Source organism: Ascaphus truei, chromosome 4, assembly GCF_040206685.1.
Source record: "Ascaphus truei isolate aAscTru1 chromosome 4, aAscTru1.hap1, whole genome shotgun sequence".
Lineage (NCBI taxonomy): Eukaryota > Metazoa > Chordata > Amphibia > Anura > Ascaphidae > Ascaphus > Ascaphus truei.
Window position 1 is genome coordinate 328,844,964 of NC_134486.1, and position 23,469 is coordinate 328,868,432.

At 43.7% G+C, this 23,469-nt stretch overlaps 1 protein-coding gene across 4 annotated transcripts in view; it reads right to left on the reverse strand.

The window, feature by feature from the left end:
- SMAP1 (small ArfGAP 1) overlaps positions 1-23,469 on the reverse strand; it is a 421,957-nt gene that overhangs the window by 72,875 nt on the left and 325,613 nt on the right. For all 4 annotated transcript variants that reach the window (XM_075598066.1, XM_075598068.1, XM_075598067.1 and 1 more), the window contains one exon: positions 4,137-4,218. In XM_075598066.1, coding sequence (XP_075454181.1) covers positions 4,137-4,218 — 82 coding nt within the window. The remainder of the gene's footprint in view (positions 1-4,136; positions 4,219-23,469) is intronic.

Here is a 23,469-nt window from a genome sequence, read left to right on the forward strand (position 1 = left end):
CGCGACCTGCGGTCTGTAGGGTGCGATCCGAGGTGCAGACAAAACTTTCAGCCAGGGTGGAGACAGCGGCAGCCACCTTCAGTGACCAGAGGCATCATTGAACAGCCAGAGCACAAACACTGCCGGGCAGATGGAAGTTAACTGACTGTGCATCTTTCTCCAGTATCGGTTCATTAGGCAGCATACAGCAGAATAGATCGATGTGACAAGTTTACTCTTTTAATGACATCAGGAACACATACATGATCTGTTGCCCCGGTCAGTGAATTTAGGGATGCACACTACCCACTTTTAATGCAGGAGGGAACTACACCTACTGCATGATGCCACATATCCCTGTAGCACTACGTTTGTTAATTAAAGTACAGTAGTTAGCCTCCACACTCTCTCACAGTCGAGAGGTGTATGTCATTAGCCCTCATAGCTAGGCTCGCTGCTGCTTGTAACTTGACAAAGGGTATATTAGCAGCAATTTGCACCTACAGTAGATTGTCAAGGGAGCAGATACTGTAGCATACATTTAGTGTACAATACACTTTGCAGATACAAATACATTTATTCACATGATCAGCATATTCTGCGCTCCCATTGGCTCAGACGATCTCCCCTCTTGATTGGCTCACAACACACCATGTGACCGCGTCGCCGCAGGGGAACACAATCTTGTATCCCCTGCTGGCTGACGCGCCACAGCGCCTCGTGAGCCGACACGGAAGGAGACACTGGGGCCAGCCACTACCGAGGTGGGGCACGCTGCCGCCGCACACGCCACCGTCACCCCCCGGGGACCGGGCCTTATGAGAAAATTGCTACTGGGCAACTAAACAATGAAGAAGAAAAAAAGGACTTAATAACGCATATAGGGTCCTCGACCCAGCCAATCGGACATGATGAGCTAAATATCCCTGGAAAAAGCACTAAAATAATAACAATCATCCAGTATTCAAATGTATGGGCTTTCATCCACCCCCCAAAAAACTCCTTTTAAATATCATTTAAATGGGTATTGGCCATCTCTGAAACACAGGTAGGGCATTTCCTGCATGACAACTTAGGGTATATGTAATCACTACTACTATCCACAAAGCAGCATTTCAATTAAAATACTATATGTGTTTTTTTGTTTTAAATAAATCAGTTGTGTAGCATTAGATACACATTACTGTATTTGTTTTCTCCCCCCGGCCCCACTCTTTATGCCCCTTTTAATGATTTTTATTGCATTAAGCTCCGTTGGGTAACTGTAGCAACCACTTAGGAAACCCCAGCACTTGCTCTTTCGAAGTAGGCAGCCATTTTGAGTGCCCTGGGAAGCAGGGTCTTCGCCAATCGATCACGGTAGAACGGAATGATCGGCAGCTTAGATAATTGCATTGTAGAAAAGGCAAGGGGCTGCTGAATTTATTAAAACAAATACAATAAACGGGCAAGAGGCAATTCCACTTAAATACAAAATAATTGGGTATTTGACCTAAACAAGACAGATCAAATCACTATAAAGAGAGAAAAAAGGGTGGTGTTGCACTTGAACAAATGCTGACAGCATTTGCTACAGTACGCCAAGTAAGACGAAAGCAATATAGAAACGGCAGCGTTTTAGATGATGCTTTCAGACCCTACACTTGGCACATGAAAATAGATATAATTTATTTGCTACCTCAGTACAGGAGAGAGGGACCGCCATGTAAGTGATCCTTTTTAAGGCCGCGCTTAAAGTGCCGGCGACAGCGACGGTGACGTCAGGCTGCGGACACTGAAAAATAAAATTGAAATGACTTCCAGCGATCGCGACGGCGTCAATGCATTTGTTTCAACGCGACGTCGCTGTCGCCGGCACTATAAGCGCAGCCTAAGGATGCACTGTAAACCGTTTGCAATTAACTATATGTACAGATTATATCAGCAATAAAAGGTACATTTTGGGGATATATATATATATATATACACTTCACCCAGACGCAAACGTATGGAGAAGAAGATATGGGACATCAAGGTAAGTGATCAAAAAACTGCATTGTACAGAACAAGTTCCAACTATTCGGAACCAGTCAGGGAGCCTTCATCAGCAAGGTGAACACATATGGAGAGACATACACAAATATATATAATCCCCTACCCGGAAGTAAAGGCTGCTCCAAAAAGCATTTGAAGCCCGGAGCCATGCTTATCACCATTTGTTGCTGGGCATTCAACATAAACAACCCTTGTGCTCGGTGAAGACAGTATTAATATATAAAAATGCAGTCGTGGTGCCTGTGAGTGGACAGAAACTATGTCCACAACAGTCAACCAAACAGAAAATGCAGATACCGTAAAGAAGCTAAACATAATAGCAACAATGCAGTAATAAAAAAAGTTACGTGCCACAGTTACCGAGCATACTGGCACTCAGATGACATACTGTGACATACTGTGACATACTGTGACATGTTGAACACAAAAAGTTTAACTAAAGGATATATATGCCATTGCTTAGTGGCTGAAATAAGTAAATATAGGGTGCAACACAGTCATATACGCATAAAAAGTCCGTATTAAGCGTCCCAGTATATTGTAAATCATTCCCAATGTGTCAGATGGAAGACGCAGTGAAAAAGGGGCAGTAAGCCCAGCGCTCTAGCGCTTACTCCCGGGCCTGACAGAGATTTTGGGGCCCAGAATAAATTAAAGGAGGAGCTCCAATGAGGTATGGGTTGGGGGAGAAGGATATATGGGTCACTGGTGCACTGTGTGTCCCTGAGGTGCCGGTGGGCAGAGAGTATGGACCTGGATGGGGGATAGTTACAGACCTGGAGGGGGGGGGGGTAGCTATTGACCTAGGTGGAGGGGGTAGTTCTGGAACTGGGGGGGAGGCGGGAGTTCTGGAACTGGGGGGGAAGGGGTAGGTATGGACCTAGAGGGAAGAGGTAATCAAGACTTAGTGGGGGAATGGTGGGGAAACAGGTATGGGTCTGGGGGGTACTTATGGACTGGAGGAGGGGGGAAGATGTAAACCTGGGGGGGGGGGGTAGTTATGTACCTGAGGTGGTGCCTGGGGGACGGAGGAGATGGGGGTGGAGAACAGGTAGGGGCACAACACACAAATACAGACACATATGACTTGAAGGGTTAAAAGAAAAAGAAAAACATAGTAGATGACACACCTGGAATATGTTGCTGTTAAATGAGCACCAGTAATGGAGGTAATAACAGAGATAAGTTTGTGTATTTTTTTTCTATCACCAATATTTATCTGAAGACGAGGAAAATTAGAAGTTTTAGAGCAGGGGTGGTCAACTCCAGTCCTCAAGGTTTTAAGGATATTCCCATTTTATTACAGGTGGCTGACTGAGCCACCTGTGCTGAAGCAGGGATATCCTGAAAACCTGACCTGTTGGTGGCCCTTGAAGACTGGAGTTGGCCACCCCTGCTCTAGAAAGTAGACGCTGATGACCAGTAAAATGAACATTTGACCAACCTGCGCTGACAAACGCTTTGCGAGATTACAATAAAAACTGATAACATTTCTTCATCTACATTATATAGGACAGACAGCTTCTCGAGTCAAAGTTAGTTTGCTTACAAGACAAACAACATATTGTCACCTGCCAGCTAGGAGAACAAAGGCCAAGTTAGATTAACATGAACAATTCTTCCTGTCATCTCAGGGACTGTAAAGCAACCGAGACACCAGCATAGCAGATAACATTCAGGAAAAGGATTCAGTCAATGAAACGTGTTGGTGATTTGCTACGTGAAACTCAGCGAGTGCATGTACTGAATGGAAGTACAATAAAGCCACCCTAGCATCTTACACTCGACATTTAAAAAAAAGTTTTATATTTAAATGTTGAAATTTCATTATCCAGTAAGTCTTTGAAGATCACTTTGATAGCGTTTCATTCCCCAAGGAGCTCATTACTAGTATTTTGGTGGAGACGGCACTGCTGACAGATACCAGCCCCCTTATTAAAGATTTTCTTTTATAGATGGCTCTCTGCAGACTTAATAATGCCATTTTCAAGCTCAGATAACAATATCAGTTGGCATATGGAAGATAAAGGCATGATGTTACCTTCTGCAAAGGTTTCATTATAGTCATTTTTTTTTATATACTGTACTGTAACAATAGAGTGTGTTCATTATTTATTACTTACCAAGTCCTAAAAGATCAACAGTCAGTTCTGGGGCTTTCTGTGGACTGGCTTTAACCTCTAAATGCAGCTCCTTTTTTAATACCTGTGAAAAGAAAGCAGAAAATGCATTCATTAGGTATCTTCATAGCAAGAGAACTGACCAGCACATTTTTCCTTTACAAAGATACTTGGCATATTTAGAAGTCCTCAGAAGCCCATGGCGCATGTTCCAAGGCTCTTTGCAACATCCAAAGTACTTGCAACAGATAATTCTAGGGTCATATAATTTAATAGCCAACAAGTACGTTGACAAGTACAGTATCTGTTGGCAAAATGTCATGGCCCATTTAGATCACAACCAGTACTTAAACCAAAGTAAATCTTATTGGGGGTCAGACAGATGGTTGTCAAAAGAACTTCCTGGAGTTGGCAAACCACCAACCTGAAGTTTTAAAAGGACTTTCCTAAGAATAACAGTAAGTATGTAATGTAAGTGAGCCCAGTACAAGATTATTGAAGGCAGAAATACTTACTCAACAGCTTATATCAGTACAGTAATTGCCACTTCTATATTAATGGTGTACACACACACACACCAAACTGAGGTGATCCGGCATCTTTAAAATAAAATAATTTCTTTTACCCTTCTTTATGTTTAGATGTATTCAGTTAATTGATTTGCATTAAAGCTAAAGAATTGTAAAAGACAGATTGTAAATTACTGTACATACTATGCGATACCCATGGGCCCCATCATCCTCAATCCTTTTTTGTTGGTTCAAACAGGCCCCAGAAAATTAGAGTATGTAAGAATTGTCTTTCTGGCAGAACAGCCCGTCTGTGCTCAAGACAATGTTTCTGGGGGGAGTCTCTTGCTGGCCACACAGTCCCTCTGTGCGGAAGAGATCTCCCCTGCAGTTCAAGCAGGGGGCTTTTCTACCTGTCTGGTGAAGACTGGTTAATTATTTATAGCTGCAACTAACCAGCTACCTGTTGGATTCCACAGACAAATACAGGCTTTCTATTGAAGCCCTTTTAGACAGGGATTAAGGCCCTGTTACAGGGTGATTTCAATTACCCAGACACAGACTGGAGCAATGAGATTAGCATTACAACAAAAGGAAACAGGTTTTTGGGGGTGTTAGAAAACAATTACATGACGCAAATAATTGAGGAACAAACCAGGTGAGGGGCAATCCTGGATTTGGTAATATCAAACAATGTACTGTAGAAGTAATAACAAATATTCAAGTCCGTGAACATTTGGGTAACAGTGATCATAACATTGTCTTATTTGAAACAAATTATCAAAAATCCTATTACTTGGGTTTAACAAAGACTTTACATTTTAGAAAGGTAGATTTTAATAAACTGAGGAATAATCTGCAAGGAATACATTGAGATTACATTATTGCAGGACAAAATGTGGAAGATAAATTGGCAGAATTTAAAACATTGTTAGAAAAGCACACTTATGAGTGTATATATATATATATATATAGACAAAAAATGCCGGTATAATAAGATCTCAACAGCGGGGTCGCACATCCGTTGCTCCGCATCCGGTTTACACAGAGGGGGCGATTACACTTCCGGGTTACAGTTCCAACCCCTATACCCACCGGATTACTACGGGAAAGACCGGAGCTCTATCCTTGAAGGGAGCGGTTTGCCAGTAGAGGTACAAGAACCGGGTACTTCATATAAGTGGGCATTATAGGGAAAAACACCTTGCCAGTCTACACCAAACCTCAGGGTTATACCCACCATCCTGGCATTTGATCCTACTTCCGGGTCACGGTTCCAGAGACTCTCACAGTTCCTGCACCGATAAGGTCTATTGGAGAAGCAGACACTTCACCCAAGAGTGAGCAGTCTACAAACGGAGTTACAGCAGCACGTGGAGGCGAATGAGTATACTCATAACATGCTTTTACCTTTTATTTGTTTGTGAGTGTATTTTTGTTGGACCTAATCGATTTGTATTAAAAGTGTATTTTTTCATATTGCACTAGGATCGGGCGCTTTCTTTTTTTGTTGTTCATATATATATATATATATATATATATTGTGACAAACGGCTTACTCCGGGGCTCCGTCGTTTGTCCGGGACTGTTTAGAACACGGTCTTTTAGGGTAGGTTAAATGATGAGGCGTCACGTACTGTTCCTTTAAACAGGCTATGCCTGGTTTATTCAGTCCCAGGCACTGAGACTGCCACAGTGCATACAACAGAAAACAGATCAAAACAAAAGCTGCTCACCTGAGCGATAACTTAACTTAGATATCCCTGACTCAGGGTTGGAAGTGGCTTTTCCACTTCCAACATCAAAACACGGTACTTTTGCAGTCTTACACAAATGAACAGAAAGATTGAACCTGTTTGGGGAAGAGGCTTCTCCCCTCTGTAGTTCAGCAGCCTTCCAGCCTCCTGGCTCTTGTGGGGAGACCAGAGCAAACAGGAAATCAGTCTTTCATACCTGATTCCTAATTAGCATGACAGGTGACAGAAATCAGGCAGCAGACAAACTCTGGTCTGGATCTCTCATCCCTCAGTTCCAGCGCTTGCCAAACTGTGGGATGGAGTGTATGTATTATAAGGCTGCACTCCCAGGCCAAACAGGATAGAAACTGTCTAATATCCTGGGAGCCCTATATACGGAATTTATTACCATCCCCTGGTTTCTGTCACATATCCTCCCCCCCAGCTCAGACCTCGAGGGATGAGCGACCATGGATATTAGGGAGTGCATCCTTGACAACCCGTCAGCATTGCCATGTTTGTGCCCTGACCTGTGTTCCACAGAAAATTTAAAGGGTTGTAGGCTTAGGAACCACCTGGTCACTCTAGCATTCTTTTCCCTGTTTTGACACATCCAGGTAAGGGGTGCATGATCTGTGACCAACCGGAATTTTCTCCCCAACAGGTAGTATTTGAGCGTCTCTACAGCCCACTTTATTGCGAGACACTCTTTCTCTACTATGGAGTAATTTTTCTCCTGGGGATTTAGTTTCCTACTTAAATAAAGGATGGGGTGCTCCTCACCTTGAGACTCCTGGGAGAGTACCGCCCCCAGCCCTACCTCAGATGCGTCGGTTTGGACTATGAACTCTTTGGAGAAGTCAGGTGTGACCAACACTGGTTGGGCACAGAGAGCTTCTTTCAGGCTTCTAAAGGCCTGTTCGGTTTCGGGGGACCACTTTACCATTAGCGGTCCTCTTGCTTTTGTGAGGTCAGTTAGTGGGGTTGCCTTAGTTGCAAAATTGGGAATAAACCTTCTATAGTACCCAATTAACCCCAAAAAGGTCCTTACTTGTTTTTTTGTAACTGGCCTTGGCCAATTTTGTATCGCCTCCACTTTGAGTGTTTGGGGTTTGAGTAAACCTCTGCCAATAGAATATCCCAGATACTTGGCCTCCTCCAGACCAATAGTGCATTTAGCGGGGTTAGCAGTTAGTCCAGCAGACCGGACTGCGTCAAGCACAGCTTGGACCTTTGGAAGGTGGGATTGCCAATCTTCACTATGGATTACCACATCATCCAGGTAGGCGGCAGCATACCGAGCATGTGGTTTTAAAATTTTATCCATCATTCTTTGGAATGTGGCGGGAGCTCCATGTAAGCCAAAAGGCAACACCTTATACTGAAAGAGGCCGTCTGGGGTTGAGAAGGCTGTCTTTTCTTTTGCCCTTTTTGTGAGGGGAACCTGCCAGTACCCTTTTGTTAGGTCTAGGGTTGTGAGATATCGGGCTTTGCCCAGTCTCTCTACAAGTTCATCTACCCTGGGCATAGGATAAGTATCAAATTTTGACACCGCGTTTAGTTTCCGGTAGTCATTACAAAACCTTGTTGTACCATCTGGCTTTGGGACTAAGACTATAGGGCTGTTCCACCCACTTTGGGATTCCTCAATTACACCTAGTTTTAGCATTTTTTTAACCTCTAAACTTATAGCCTTTCTTTTGGCCTCTGGGATTCGGTACGGTTTAAGGTTAACTCGGACCCCCGGTTCAGAGACTAGGTCATGTTCAATTACGCTAGTTCTACCTGGCCGTATAGAGAAGATTTCTTTGTTTCTTTTCACTAAATTCTGAACCTCTCGTTTCTGATGAACAGACAGGGTTTCAGCTATGCTAACCTCTGGGTCAGTTTCTTGATTCTCTGACGGACCTGGGGGTACTAGGGTTAACAAGACTTCTCTATCTTTCCAGGGCTTGAGTAGGTTTATATGGTAAATTTGCTCAGGTTTCCTCCTACCTGGCTGTCTTACCTTATAATTTACTTCTCCCACTCTTTCCAAGACCTCATATGGCCCATGCCATTTAGCAAGGAATTTACTCTCCACGGTGGGAACCAGAACTAGTACCCTATCACCTGGAGAAAAAATTCTGACCCTAGCACCCTTATTATATGTATTCCTCTGTGCTTCTTGAGCTTTCTCCATGTGTTCCCTCACTATGGGTAGGACTGCAGCAATGCGGTCCTGCATCTGGGCAACATGCTCTATTACACTTCTGTAAGGGGTAACCTCGTGTTCCCAAGTCTCTTTGGCTATATCCAGTAAGCCCCTTGGGTGTCGGCCATACAATAGTTCAAACGGGGAGAAGCCTGTGGATGATTGGGGAACTTCCCTAATGGCAAATAACAGGTACGGTAACAAACAATCCCAGTTTTTCCCATCTTTATCAACCGCCCGCCGTAACATGCTCTTTAAGGTTTTATTGAACCTTTCCACTAAACCATCTGTTTGTGGATGATAGACTGAGGTTCTGAGATGCTTGATTTTTAGGAGTTTACATAGCTCTTTCGTTACTTGGGACATAAATGGTGTTCCCTGGTCAGATAGAATCTCTTTAGGAATCCCGATCCGGGAAAACAGAACTACTAACTCTTTTGCTATGTTTTTAGCTGAGGTGCTACGTAGGGGAACTGCCTCCGGATATCGGGTGGCATAATCTAATATTACCAATATATGCTGATGTCCCCTAGCAGACTTTATTAGGGGTCCTACTAGATCCATAGCAATCCGGTCAAATGGTACCTCTATTATGGGAAGGGGTACCAATGGGCTGCGGTACGCCTTGAACGGGGCGGTGATCTGACATTCTGGGCATGAGGAACAATAATTCGTAATTTCTGCCAGAACCCCAGGCCAATAGAAGCTTCGGAGAACCTTTTCTTTTGTCTTTTCCACCCCTAGGTGTCCCCCCAATGGATGACTATGTGCGAGGTGTAATACTACGTTACGGAATGTCCGTGGTACCAACAATTGTTTAGTTGTAACTGATTTCCTTTTATCAACCCGATATACTAGGTCGTTCTCTACCTCGAAGTAGGGGTAAGCAAGTGACCTATCTGGTTGGCCAGGAGTACTATTCTGGTCCCGTATATTTCCCCTTGCTACCGCTAATGTGGGGTCCTCCCACTGGGCCTTCTTAAAACTCCCAGGACTGACCTCTAGGTCAGCGAGGGTCTTATCCGGTTCAGGGGTGGTAAGTGTCTGCTCAACATCTTGATTTGGGGTATTCCCTACCAAAGTAGTGATGGGGAAGGGAATTTTACAGCACTCCTCCTTTTCCCCCTTCTTATTTGGGCCCTCGTCAACCTCCATTTCTGAAAAAGGGAAAGGATTTGTTTCTTCTAATACTTCGTTATGGTCCGCTATTGAACTCTGGGCGCTATTCTGAGCGGGGGACCACATTTTTAGAAAATGGGGAAAGTCGGTCCCTATTAACACATCATGTGCCAGTTTGGGTACAATACCCACCTTGAAATCTAAAGAACCAAACTCTGTTTCAAAAAAAACATCAACAGTGGAATATTCATGATTATCCCCATGTATACAACAAATTGCCACTCTTTGTGAACTGTTTCCCTGTTTCTTCTTAATGGGCAAGAGGTATTCGGACACTAGTGTGACCATGCTCCCAGAGTCAAGAAGTGCCCGAACCCTCTTACCATTAACCTTTACAAATGCCCACAGATGGTTATTCAAGGGGTCCTCTGGGCTAGGGCCCATACATTGGGACAACAGCGAATAAGGTTCCACGCTGTTGCATTGCATGGGCTCATCATTTAGTGGGCAGATTTTTGCTGTGTGGCCCCTCTCATGACAATTTACACATTTAGGTACATAGTCTGTGTCCCACTTAGAGCCTTTTCCCGGCTCCCCATGTTGGCTATTGCCCTTAGTGTGCGAACCACTGTTGCTGGTGCTGCGTGAAGGTGGTCGCCGCTCTTCAGTGCCCCTTAACCCCGGTACCCTTTTACCGTCTCTGGAAGAGTCCTGGAACCTCGGGTAGTGGGGTTGCTCCACGACTGTGGGTTGCGGGTGCTCTTCTGCTGCATTGTACCTTTCTACGAGGGCCACAAGCTCATCCGCATTGTGGGGGTCACTCCGACTGACCCAACGGCGTAAGGCAGAGGGAAGTTTCCTCAAGAACTGGTCCATGACCAACCGTTCCACGATGTGGCTGGCTGAGTTGATCTCGGGTTGTAGCCACTTCCGGGCGAGGTGGATGAGGTCATACATCTGGCTTCGGGTGGCTTTATCCATCGTGAAGGACCATGCGTGAAACCTTTGGGCGCGAACAGCCGTGGTTACGCCGAGGCGGGCGAGGATCTCGAACTTCAATTTTGCATAGACGTTAGCTTCGGCTGGCTCTAGATCAAAGTAAGCCTTCTGGGGTTCGCCGCTTAGGAAGGGTGCGATTAGACCAGCCCACTCAGCTTCTGGCCATCCCTCTCTCTGTGCCGTGCGTTCAAACGTGAGAAGATAGGCTTCCACATCATCCGAGGGTCCCATCTTCTGAAGGTAGTGGCTTGCCCTGGTCATTTTCGGAACTGGGGCTGCCGCTGCCAGTGGAAGGTTACTGATAGTCCCCCTCAGGATCTCGAGTTCCTGCTGTAAGCCCTGAGCGAACCGCTGTTGCTCCTCTCTCAGCAAGCGGTTTGTCTCTTGCTGGTTTGCATTCGCGTTTTGCAGGGCTTCATTCGTCTGTTGCTGGTTTGCATTCGCCTGTTGCTGGTTGGCATTCGCCTGTTGCTGGTTGGCATTAATCTCTTGCTGGGCTATTAGCAGCTGTTGCTGGGCTGCATTCGTCTGCTGCTGGTTTGCATTAGTTTCTTGCTGGGCTATTAACAGCTGTTGCTGGGTTTCATTCGCGTCTTTCTGGGCAGCGACATTGCGTACCAGCGCACCCACCACGTCTTCCATCTTGTTTGCAGAGGATGAAAAAAACTTTTTTTTTTTTTTCTTTTTTTTTTTCAAAGTTCTTCAACCCGCAGACCCCCTAGTGCTCTGCCCGCATTCTCCACCATATGTGACAAACGGCTTACTCCGGGGCTCCGTCGTTTGTCCGGGACTGTTTAGAACACGGTCTTTTAGGGTAGGTTAAATGATGAGGCGTCACGTACTGTTCCTTTAAACAGGCTATGCCTGGTTTATTCAGTCCCAGGCACTGAGACTGCCACAGTGCATACAACAGAAAACAGATCAAAACAAAAGCTGCTCACCTGAGCGATAACTTAACTTAGATATCCCTGACTCAGGGTTGGAAGTGGCTTTTCCACTTCCAACATCAAAACACGGTACTTTTGCAGTCTTACACAAATGAACAGAAAGATTGAACCTGTTTGGGGAAGAGGCTTCTCCCCTCTGTAGTTCAGCAGCCTTCCAGCCTCCTGGCTCTTGTGGGGAGACCAGAGCAAACAGGAAATCAGTCTTTCATACCTGATTCCTAATTAGCATGACAGGTGACAGAAATCAGGCAGCAGACAAACTCTGGTCTGGATCTCTCATCCCTCAGTTCCAGCGCTTGCCAAACTGTGGGATGGAGTGTATGTATTATAAGGCTGCACTCCCAGGCCAAACAGGATAGAAACTGTCTAGTATCCTGGGAGCCCTATATACGGAATTTATTACCATCCCCTGGTTTCTGTCACAATATATATATATATATATATATATATATATATATACCCTTGGGTAATAAATATAAAAGAAACAAGTCTAAACCAATGTGGCTAAATAAACAGGTAGGGGAGGAAATGGAAAAGAAGAGGCAGGCGTTTAGATTCTAAAACTCTGTAGAGACGGAAGCATCGTATCAGAATGATAAGGAATGTAACAAAGTTGAAAAAAGAGCAATGAAATGAGAAAAAAAAAAAAGATTGCGATAGAAAGTAATATCAACCCTAAAGAAGTAATTAAAGTTCAGTAATAACAACAAGATAAGAAAAGAGAATATAGGACCCTTTCAATGGGAGATGGGCATGCAAATTAGTGGAGATAGTGGAAAGGCAGAGGTATTAAATGCATTCTGTGCCTCTGTATTTACCAAGGAAGAGCTGATTGCAAAGATATTGCAACAGGAGGAAGCCACAACCTCTAAATCAGGCCTGCACAACTCCAGGCCTCGAGGGCCGCAAACAGGCCAGGTTTTCAGGATATCCCTACTTAAGCACAGCTGGCTCAATTAGTGGCTCAGTCATACTGAGCCACTAATTAAGCCAGCTGTGCTTAAGTAGGGATATCAGCTGTGCTTAAGTAGGGATATCCTAAAACCTGGCCTGTTTGCGGCCCTCGAGGACTGGAGTTGTGCAGGCCTGCTCTAAATTAATGAATGATTGGTTGGTTAATTGAGGATGACGTGCATAGGCAGACTTATAAAATTAAGGTAAAGCACCTAGCCCCGATGGTATATATCCAATTGTTCTTACAGAGCTAAATTCAGTAACAGCCAAACTATTACATTTAATATTCAAAATTCACATTTTCAAAGGCTCAGTACCAAAAGACTGACGTAAAGCAGATGTGGTGCCTATATTTAAAAAGGGAGCCAGATCACAAATGGAGAATTATAGACCTGTAAGCCTGACATCAATAAGGCAGTAAGCTACTTGAGGGTTTAGTACGGGATAATATTTAGTAATACATAATGCAGGGGTCAGCAACCGGCTCTTCCAGCACCTACATGCGCTCTCCTCACTCTGCTGCTCTCGGCTGCGGGGGGGGGGGGGTTGGGGAGATAGGGAGGGGGGGCCCGGCCGGCACTGGTCGGACCTCTTGTTGCCGCCCGGCATCTCCCCAGCTGCTGGCCTGCCTCCTACACTGTCCCACACCGGGTCTCTCTGATGCCGGCACGGACCAGAAGTCCGTGCCGCCACTTCCAGCGCCTACTGGAAGTACGTTCCGCCACTTCCGACGCGTGCCAACGTCACAAGAGGCCCTTCGTGGAACAGCGCAGGAGGCAGGCCAGCAGCTGGGGAGATGCCGAGCAGCAACAAGAGGTCCAGCCAGTGCCGCCCGAGGAGGAGGCGAGAGTACAATACTGGTACTTAAGGATCATTACCAGACGTAGGAACAACTGACAACCAAATTATTGCTATACTGTAGGATCCTCGGAAGAGTAAGGATGCAAACTGGAATAGAATATTGCACTAAATGACAGGAGAGTGAAGAATAAGAAAAAAAGAGGAGAGCGGAAGACGGACAGATAAGCTCAAGGGAACAATGATTTTGTGTTTTAGCAAAAATAATGTTATTAGCAACCACAATGGATTTTGTTTTAAAGGAATCTACAGAATAAAAGTCTGGCTTCAAAGCATCAACGGGCCCGATTCAATATAGTGGAGACACAATCAACTTAAAGTAAAAATGGAGTTAACTTACTTAAATGAAAGGCAATACATTGTTACACAGTTTTTCACCATGCTGATTGAGCCAGTGGGAACTAAAAATGCGTTCACGCAATTGAAGAGTAAAAAAAGAGGGTGAAGTGCAAGAGAATATAATAGATGAAAAATAACTACGACAGAGATAGCAAAGTAATCAATCTTAGATTTTAACATGAGCTTACAAACCAATATCCACACATACTGTACTATCCTGTATTACTCGCTGAATAGAGAGTGATAATAGGTCAGACTGCTTATCCTGTAGAATAATTAATTCCACCCCTGTGTTAGTTATACAGCTGTGCAAATGGCAATTACAGCTGCATCTTGCACTTTTCAATGGGTCAAAGATTTCTAGGTCTTCATTCACAAAGCGGCTTTTTGCGATTGGAACGATGCAGTTCATTTTGGGAGAGTTTGATTTTCTCCTTTCACTTTGAAGGAAATAAATGTCTCATAGGAAACAGTTTCCGATATTTACATACAGAAATGCTGAATAATCTTATTAGTTAATTATTATTCTTTAGCACACAGCGATCATGCAAGTAAGTGTTCAAGTAAAAAAAAAATTTTTTTAAATATAAGTGCTGAAAGTAATTTTAGAACATTGTGTCTGAGGCTGCCCCAGAAGTACTGTATAAGCGTTTAAAATTGAAAATAGATTTTTGCAATGTGCAATATCTGAAGAATAGTGAACACACATATACACACACACACACACACACACACAGACACACACACACACACACACACAATTTGGCAGCATAATGAACACCTGTTTAGATTAAGGTCGCTTTTATTCATACCTGCCATCAAACTGTATTTAGGACACAGGTTTTGCATAATTTACAAAGTGCAGATGCCTCTACATGGCTCGTTTAATTAATTTCTTATACTCTAAAGCTTTCTTGATCCTAAGACTCTACAAAACTGTGTATTCCCAATATTCCCATCAACCAGCTTTGCTCTACACAACTTCTACTGTAAGAACTTTAAAAAAAAAAATGCAGCCGACGTCAAACCATGGCAGCACAAGTCTTCCCAGGATTACACTGCGCCCCCTTCTTTTCGGTGAAACATTTAGCCTTTTAAAGAATGGTAATATCCCTTGAAATATTCATTAAACAAAAAATGTGCATTAGGTAGCAATTTCCATTTGCAAATCTGTGTGATATGCATATGAGAACATCTGGCAAAATTAAGTGTTTCACATGGTACTCAATAAAATGCAAGATTGGAACGGGCTGGTCAATTGACCTACCAGAAGCTTGTGAGACTCATAATTTGACTTCATAAATGTATATAAATGTAGCCATGCCTGGTGTGGCAACTAGTCTGCCCTCGCTGGCATGCAAGTCCTGGTAAGAACAGGCAGTGTCAGTACCATTTATGGGTTTTCCCCACACAGGCAGCTTCCTTGAGTGACAGGGGAGGAGGTGGGACTAGGTCTGTGTTCTACCCAATCCTGGGTTCAGACTTAGTACCTTCCCCCTACTGTACTTAAGGGAGGTGCAACCCCAAATTCTTTAGTGTCTCTACCGTTGAGAGAGACAAGGTATCACAGAGGGCTGCTGTGCACTGACAGGCCCCGATCCTCTTCCCTAAGGGGGAAGAGTGAGTGATTACCTTTTCCCCTGGTCCTGCTAGAGGGCTGGGGAAGAGCAGGGGGTCCTTGACCTGTAGTGAAGGTCCAGGAGGTCCAGGGACCACCCCAAGTTTGGAAACAGATCAGTGACTGTATTGAACAGGACTGCCTGGATACTGATGTGGTCGCAGAAGAATAAAGCCGGTACAAGTTATCTATACCTCCCGCCTGGTGTTTAATCTTTCTGGGGGGAGAGGAAACCGTTCTACTGTGGGAGATTATCTCCATACATCTGGAGCCTACAGCAGGTGGAGGCACAGTGTACCATGGCCCCAGGAGACCAGGACTCATCAGCTCAGGGGGATAAGGCTCTTCAGAGAGGACGGCACCAATAATTGTTATAAACAATGTTAACCCATGTTTTGAAAGTCGTATTTCCCACCAAGTTTGAGGAAGAAAAAAAGAAATACAAATTGTTGGTGGTGGAGATATATAAAACGAATCAAGTTTCATTTTTATTTCATTCTCTCAAGCATCATAAAGTAAGCTTAAAAGCACATTGGCTGCGTTACATCTCCAGAAAAATAACATTTAGAACTAACATACACCCAGCAAGTGGGAAATGATATATTTTTAAGGTCTTATCTGAGGCATGCATTGAATAAATCTCCGGAGTATAAGCAACGGGTAGTACTTTGCCTGAGATTATACAGATCTCATCTCCTTCTGAAGCAAAGTTCAGTGTGATCTGCAGAGAAGTTTAACGGTGGCAAATGGACCATAATGTGCAAAAAGAAAATGATTGGTCTTCAATGAGAATTCAACAGCTTGACTGGAGTATCTAACTTCATTAAAATGATATAAAGTTGGGGGGAAAAAAACACTCACTTCTAGATTCAAAGAGATTGCTCTGGGGCCAGTCAGGAAGCAGGGCGAACCAAGGAAATATCCCCAGCAAATATCCAAAGGTATAAACACAAATCCCCCCTGCACGCACAACATTTTTACCCAAAACAAAAAGAATGCATGTATCTGCAGAAAGAGCACAACATGAAAGTTAAACATTCCCCTTTGTCAGGGTCACTGTTGTGCTCTTACTGCAAATACATTAAAAAGTATGCTTGCCTTTTGGACTTGAGTAACATTTTTGTTTATACCATTAAAAAGATATCTTATTAGCAAATTACAGACTAGGTATGTATAAAAAGCAGAATTGACAGCAGTGGTGAAAACACTAAAAACCTCCAAAGCCCCTGGCCCAGACGGGTTCACTAATGCCTATTATAAAAAGTTTTTACCCATACTGTCCACACACCTACTGAATATGTTTAACTCATTCATGGAGGGAAACCCAATTCCCTCGTCAATGTCACTGGCAAACATTGCTATTATACATAAGGAAGGGAAAGACCCTATGCAATGTGGGAGTTACAGACCAATTTCCCTCCTGAATAACGATCTTAAATGTTATAGCAAGATCCTGGCTAATAGGCTAAATCCAATACTACCTAGGTTAATAAATCTGGACCAAGTGGGGTTTGTCTCGGGGTGACAAGCCTCGGACAATACTCGCAAAATAATCAATATAATTGATCATGTACACTGGCGACACACTTTATTCGAGCTCGGCTAGTCCCACGAATTCGGGTATACCCGGGTGTATTGAGGTTTGTGACTGTTTTCTGCCCGAGTGCATTGAGTTATTTTCCAAGCAGGGATTGAAGCATTTTATTCCCGCTGGCTGCAATACTGCACAGTATATATATATATATACTGCATTACAATTCATGAATTTATGCCATCTGGTAGACACGCGAAGCATTGCAGCCTATTAAATCCTAATCATTATCATTTAACAGATCAGCCGCCCATCAGCCAGGCATGAACCCAGGCTGGGAAGGCAAATGCAACGGGGCTTGTCAGAGGTGAGGAGTGGCGCATTCCAGGTATCTGCCAGGTACATACCGGGTATTTGCTCGAATAAAGTGTGTCGGTGCAGTACACCTCACAGGCACCAAGGCAATGCTTCTGAGCTTAGATGCAGAGAAGGCATTTGATAGAATTGATTGGCTATTTCTCAATACCACAATGGAAAAATTTGGCTTTAACGAATCCTATTTAACAGGGGTCCGCGCCCTATATCAAAATCCATCGGCCCTCGTAAGATTGCCAGGTGGGAACACCGAAAGATTCCAAATAAAAAATGGTACGAGACAGGGTTGCCCACTATCCCCCCATCTCTTTGCACTCACTATCGAGCCTCTGGCGTCAAAAATACGAAACAATATAAATATCCAAGGCATAGAAATAGGAAAAACAAATTACAAGATCTCGCTTTTCGCGGACGATATGATCTTGTCATTATCCAGACCCCAAACTTCCCTTCCTAACCTTTAAAGGGAACTAGGAGATTTCGGCAAAATATATGGATACAAGATAAATAGTGATAAGTCAGAAGCCCTTAACCTTAGTCTTTCAGAATCAGAAGTGAAATTGCTCAAATTGAATTTCAGTTATAGATGGAGTTCTTCATACATTAAATATTTGGGAGTGAATGTATCAAAGAACTACCCATCCCTATATCAGTATAATTACCCGGCTCTGTTTGGCAAAATCAGGAGAGGCCTGGATAAATGGGAAGGTTACCAGATTTCTTGGATCGGAAGAATGATATCGATAAAGATGAACATACTCCCTAGATTATTATATTTTTTTCAAACTCTCCCGGTCCACGTTCCTGGTTCGGAACTAAAGAACATCCAAAACAGATTCCTCAAATTCATTTGGCAGGGCAAAAGACCCAGGGTAGCCAGGTCGGTACTGTTGGCATCTAGAGCGAGGGGAGGTATGGGTGTCCCTAACATCTCCAAATATTACCAGACAGCTCAACTTAAACAAGCGGCCGTATGGAACGCTGACCCTGAACAACGATGCTGGCTCAAAATAGAGTCACACTATGCAAAAATGCCTTCTCTGCAAGCATGCCTATGGAGCCTGGATAGAGGAGATATGCATCTCAACAAATTCAAACGGGGAGCGATGAGCCATACCTGGGAAGTATAGCTTAAAGCCAAGACTAAGTACAGACTTACGTCCCCCAGCTCACAACTCACACCAACATTGGTTTGGTTCTCAACTCCAGTCCGCAAGACCCCCCCAACAGGTCAGGTTTTTAGGATATTCCAGCTTCAGCAAAGGTGACTCAATCACTCCCTGCTTCAGCACAAGTAGCTCAAGTCCCTTCTTCAGCACAGGTGGCTCAATCAGTGGCTCAGTCTTTGACTGAGCCACCTGTGCTGAAGCTTGGACAGCCTTGAAACCTGACCTGCTGGGAGGGGGGTAAGAGGGGTAGAGGGTCTAGAGGGGGGTAGAGGGTCTAGAAAGCTGGAGTTAAGCACCCCTGCCCTAAATCGCAGTTCTATTTATTGGTGAAAAAAATTGGGATATTTTGGGTAAATGTTGAAAGGATAGTATAGAAATAAATAGATAGTAGTTGCACTAGTTGACAGATGTACCAAGAAGTATATTGAAAACTTTTAATCCTAGTTCATTCCTGCTACAATAATACTTCAAATAAAAGTATCTACCCTGCTGGGTGTCCTGCAGTCACGCTAACAGCCTCCGCGTCCCTACTAAGACCTTGTGGTATCTCCAAGTGGCGTGCCTCATTGATCGGATTTCATGCCTCTCTTATAATAATATTGATCGACCCTGATACAGCTGAACCCAGTGATAAACGTGGTCCTCGGGGTCCACAGAATGAGACCACGTTATAGCGGATCACGCTATAACGGGGTTGAGCTGTACTAGCATCCTCAAATCGTCCATAGATCCAGCTTTGATTTGAGTTCTTCCGAGGCCGGAAGTAACCCAAGGAAGTTCCACCTCTCATCTTCCCCCAAAGACTCTGGGCTTGGGCCTGGGATGGTCAACCATCAAAAACAAGATCCCACACCACCTCTTGCTTTCTTTACTCACAGCCCAGTACAACGGTCACTCGTTCACTAAGATTCGAACAGAAACATAGACACAAATGGGAAACTTGGACAAACGTATTTCCTAAGTGTAAGTCTTCCAAAATATGAGATGCTATTTTTACTACAAAGTTCAACGGTGCCCAGAACAAGACTCTGCACTGAAGCACTACCAAGTCCATCCTGTCAAACCTAGCATTATCTGGTAGTTAATGAAAGAGCTGAAGGTCACCATCTCTGAGGACAGTAGCAGGTGGGGAGTTTGATTGGAGCAGTATGCTTGTCAAACCATGACACAGCCTATATAACAAAAAGCCCCGGGAGAACACAAACCTACTGTGGAGTTAAAGGGCACTGAAAGAGCTGAATGTACCCTTTAACCCAGCCATTGAAGTGCCTTGAGATGAATACTAAAATAGGCAACACTGCATGTATGATTTTTTTCTGTTCAATATTTTAAGCTCTGTTAAGCTCTTCTGTGAAGTGTTAAAAACCAGCAAAACAATTAAGTGATTTTTTTCATGCAGGGATATTTTTTTTAATTAGTAATTATCAGTGAATTTAAAGGTCAACTACTTTGATGTTGAATGCATTTTTGAATACTGTAAATAGACATGTGAAGGGAAGGAAGTACTGTACCTACAGTTCAGCGTTGGATTTCTAGGTACAATCACGTTTTTACATGCCACTCAGCCTTCAATAATCCTTTCAACCTTAATATTCTGTACTCAGAAGACAGAGAACCAAATCCCCCCTCTATGAGGAAAACAGTCAACTGAAAGAGGATAAAATTAGGCAATCTATAATTTATTAAACACATTTTATAACCATCAAGAACATACTGTAGGTCTACTAATAAAGTAATTTGATCAAATGTAATAGGTTCCTATTCATGTTCAGCAGATGTCTCATTCAAATTATTGAAGTCTTTATTAGTGAAAAGCTGCACCAACCAATCTGCTTGCAATTCATAAAGCTAGACGGAGAATATAATTTAATCAAATATCGTTTACTCTGTAACCTCTGCATTTTGGATCCGTTTTCCTGCTATTTCAAAATAAATTATATAGTAACGGCAAATCCTACAATTTAATTTCTCTAGCAAATTATGTAAAGTGAAGTATTTCAGGTAACATGCATTGCTCTGCATGAATCAGAAATGAATAAAGGTTGCATAATTTAAAAAAAAAGTATATAAATTAAAAGATGCAACATTTGTGTAAAGCATTTATGTCTCAATTTCCAAGCTGAACCATATGAATGATGATATTTTTAAGAAAGGTCGTTAAAAACGAGCCGTGGGTCATTATTGTTTTAATCAAAATGAGCCATTGAAGTGGCTTTCATCGTTAATGGTTTCCTGACCTTACGCTACCTGACTGGACTCAAACTACTTAGGAGCACCTTCAAACTTTCACTCACCATCCTCCACTTTACACCGCCAACACTGAATAAACATGCCAGTCTCTTTCCGGATATTGCGGTGTGATAATCACTAATAGACTTGTGACATGAGAAAATGCTCTTGGAAAGTAGCTTATGAAAGCTGCACTTCCACCTACAACTACTTTTGCATCACTCGTTTAGTACAGTAGGTAGTGATATCAATTGGCAACTTACAGCAACGACTCTCAAAACCATGGCACTGCTGAGTGTGCAAAGCAGTGTTATATTTAAAGGTTTATTTTTTTTCTGCCCAGCTACAAAGTGTCGTATAGTGATAGTACATAAAGCATAGACAGCACTATAAACTTTAAAAGCCGAGTTGTCAGCCCTACGGAATCCAATGTTTAACCAGAGTTTTGGCCTCAAGACCCAAAGACGTTATTAGCTGTGTCAATCAAGCACAACAATGCATAATGTATGCATAATGATCGAGTTATCAGCTGCTAGTTAACAGAAAATGAATGGGAACTGGTTAGCTCCAGAAGTTGGACTAAAAAGCAGCTTTTCGCCAATAAAAATATTTTTAACTGGACCAAGTTAAGATGGTCTGCCGCAAATATTCTACGGTATTCTACAGCACTTTCTTTTTGTTTAAGTCCTGCTTGAGACATACGTGTTTCATAAAGAAAAAAAAAATATCTACAAGTTACTGAAACTAAACAATAATGGTCAATGTGATGAACTACATACCAGGGATGGAAAAATCCCCCCCCTGGCACCTGTGCTGTGCACAGTGATGACTGATCTGTCAATCACTGCAGCACTGGCAGCAGCGCTCCCAAGTGACATTAAAGCCGGATCTGGCACACTGGGAAGAGCAGCGAGGTTGATTGACAGGTTAAGTCATTGCCGCTCAGCGAGGGGAGCGGGGGGATCAGAGAGCAGGAGGCACAGGCGTGCGAGGGTTGGGGGAGAAGCCCTTCTGTACTCTGCCTGCCCCTGCTCTCAATGCACACTATAGCAGGGGGAGGGGGGCTGAGTGTCTATATGTGTGCCTGTGTCTATGAGTGTGAGTGAGAGAGCGTGAGCGTGTGTGAGAGTGAGTCTGAGTGTGTGCCTGAGAGTGACAGAGTGTGTGTGTGTGTCACAGATGAACACTTAGGCAGTGTCTGGCTCCTAAGTAATTTTATATTTTTGTCCACCCCTGAAAACTCAAGACAGATATTTCCCACTTTGAGGCTGGGCAATTTATTTGAAAGATGCACCTAGCCTCTATATTTTTTGTTAGGAAATGTGTTATTACCAGTTGCCATCAAAGTATAGTAGCAGTGGAAAAGAGAAGGAAATAAAAGCAGTGGTAGGCAACATGATATACCTCAAGAGTGGCATGTGCAGCCCTTCAACCCTCAAAAGGACTTCACATTACCCACATTGTATAGAAATATTGGATACAGGCATACCCCGCATTAATGTACGCAATGGGACCGGAGCAGGTATGTAAAGCGAAAATGTACTTAAAGTGAAGCACTACCTTTTCCCCACTTATCGATGCATGTACTGTACTGCAATCGTTATATACATGCATAACTGATGTAAATAACGCATGTGTAACAGGCTCTATAGTCTCCCTGCTTGTGCACAGCTTCGGTACAGGTAGGGAGCTGGTATTGCTGTTCAGGACGTGCTGACAGGCGCATGCGTGAGCTGCCGTTTGCCTATTGGGCGATATGTACTTACTCGCGAGTGTACTTAAAGTGAGTGTCCTTAAAGTGGGGTATGCCTGTATATTGTGCACAGGCAGAAGGGCCATTGTAACCGTGCGTAAGAGCTTCTCCTCCCCCCCGTCAGCTTTAGGCCACGGATAGAGTGGACACGCGAGACGGAGTGCATGGCATCGCCTGGGAGAGCGTGAGTCACGACGGGCAGGCGTGGCCGTGACGTCACGAGGCTGGTTCGCCCTCTTTGGCTAAACCGCTCACGTGACCTAGCCGTCGCGCGACAAAATCAACATTTTCTGTCGGCTCTAAATTCTGCCGCACGGTCTCTCTTCATCACTATGGCCGGCCCTATAGTGCTGCTGCACTTTGTTCGCACAGCACGCACCATTGCTCGCACTATGGACACAGCCTAATATCGACGTACTGATAAACTGCGCCACGCCTCTCCTTATACTGGGAACAAGTGGCAGCTCAAGCAGTGGGAGAAGCTACAATTCACATCAGCAACATCTCCACTCTCTCTGCACTGGGGAGAGAGGGTGTTCTGGGTGGCCAGCATTTGGGGGCTGTAGGTGAAGCCTCTGGGGGCTGACTGTGGCCCCTGGGCCATCTGCTGGGCCCACCATTTAACTAAAGACTTTGGTGGAGCAGGAATGATTCCTGGCTGAGTACTCTCTCTTTAAAATACAGAATGGTTCACCTTTTTTTCCTATAGCTGCTACTGAAGGCTGCGTACAACGTTTGATGGTGAAGTTGTAGAAGAGAGAAAAGAGTATACAAAACAAGGTTAAATGCCACTACATATACATATATATATATATATATATATATATATATATATATATATATATATATATGCAACTGACGTGTTAAATATTTATATTTATTATACAGCACGTCAGTTGTGGCTGCACATATCACTGCAGTAATTACAAATATTGTATACAAGAGACAATACGTGGAGATCCCATGTAAAAGAGGAATCCTGTTCCTCATAAATCGAATACTGAGA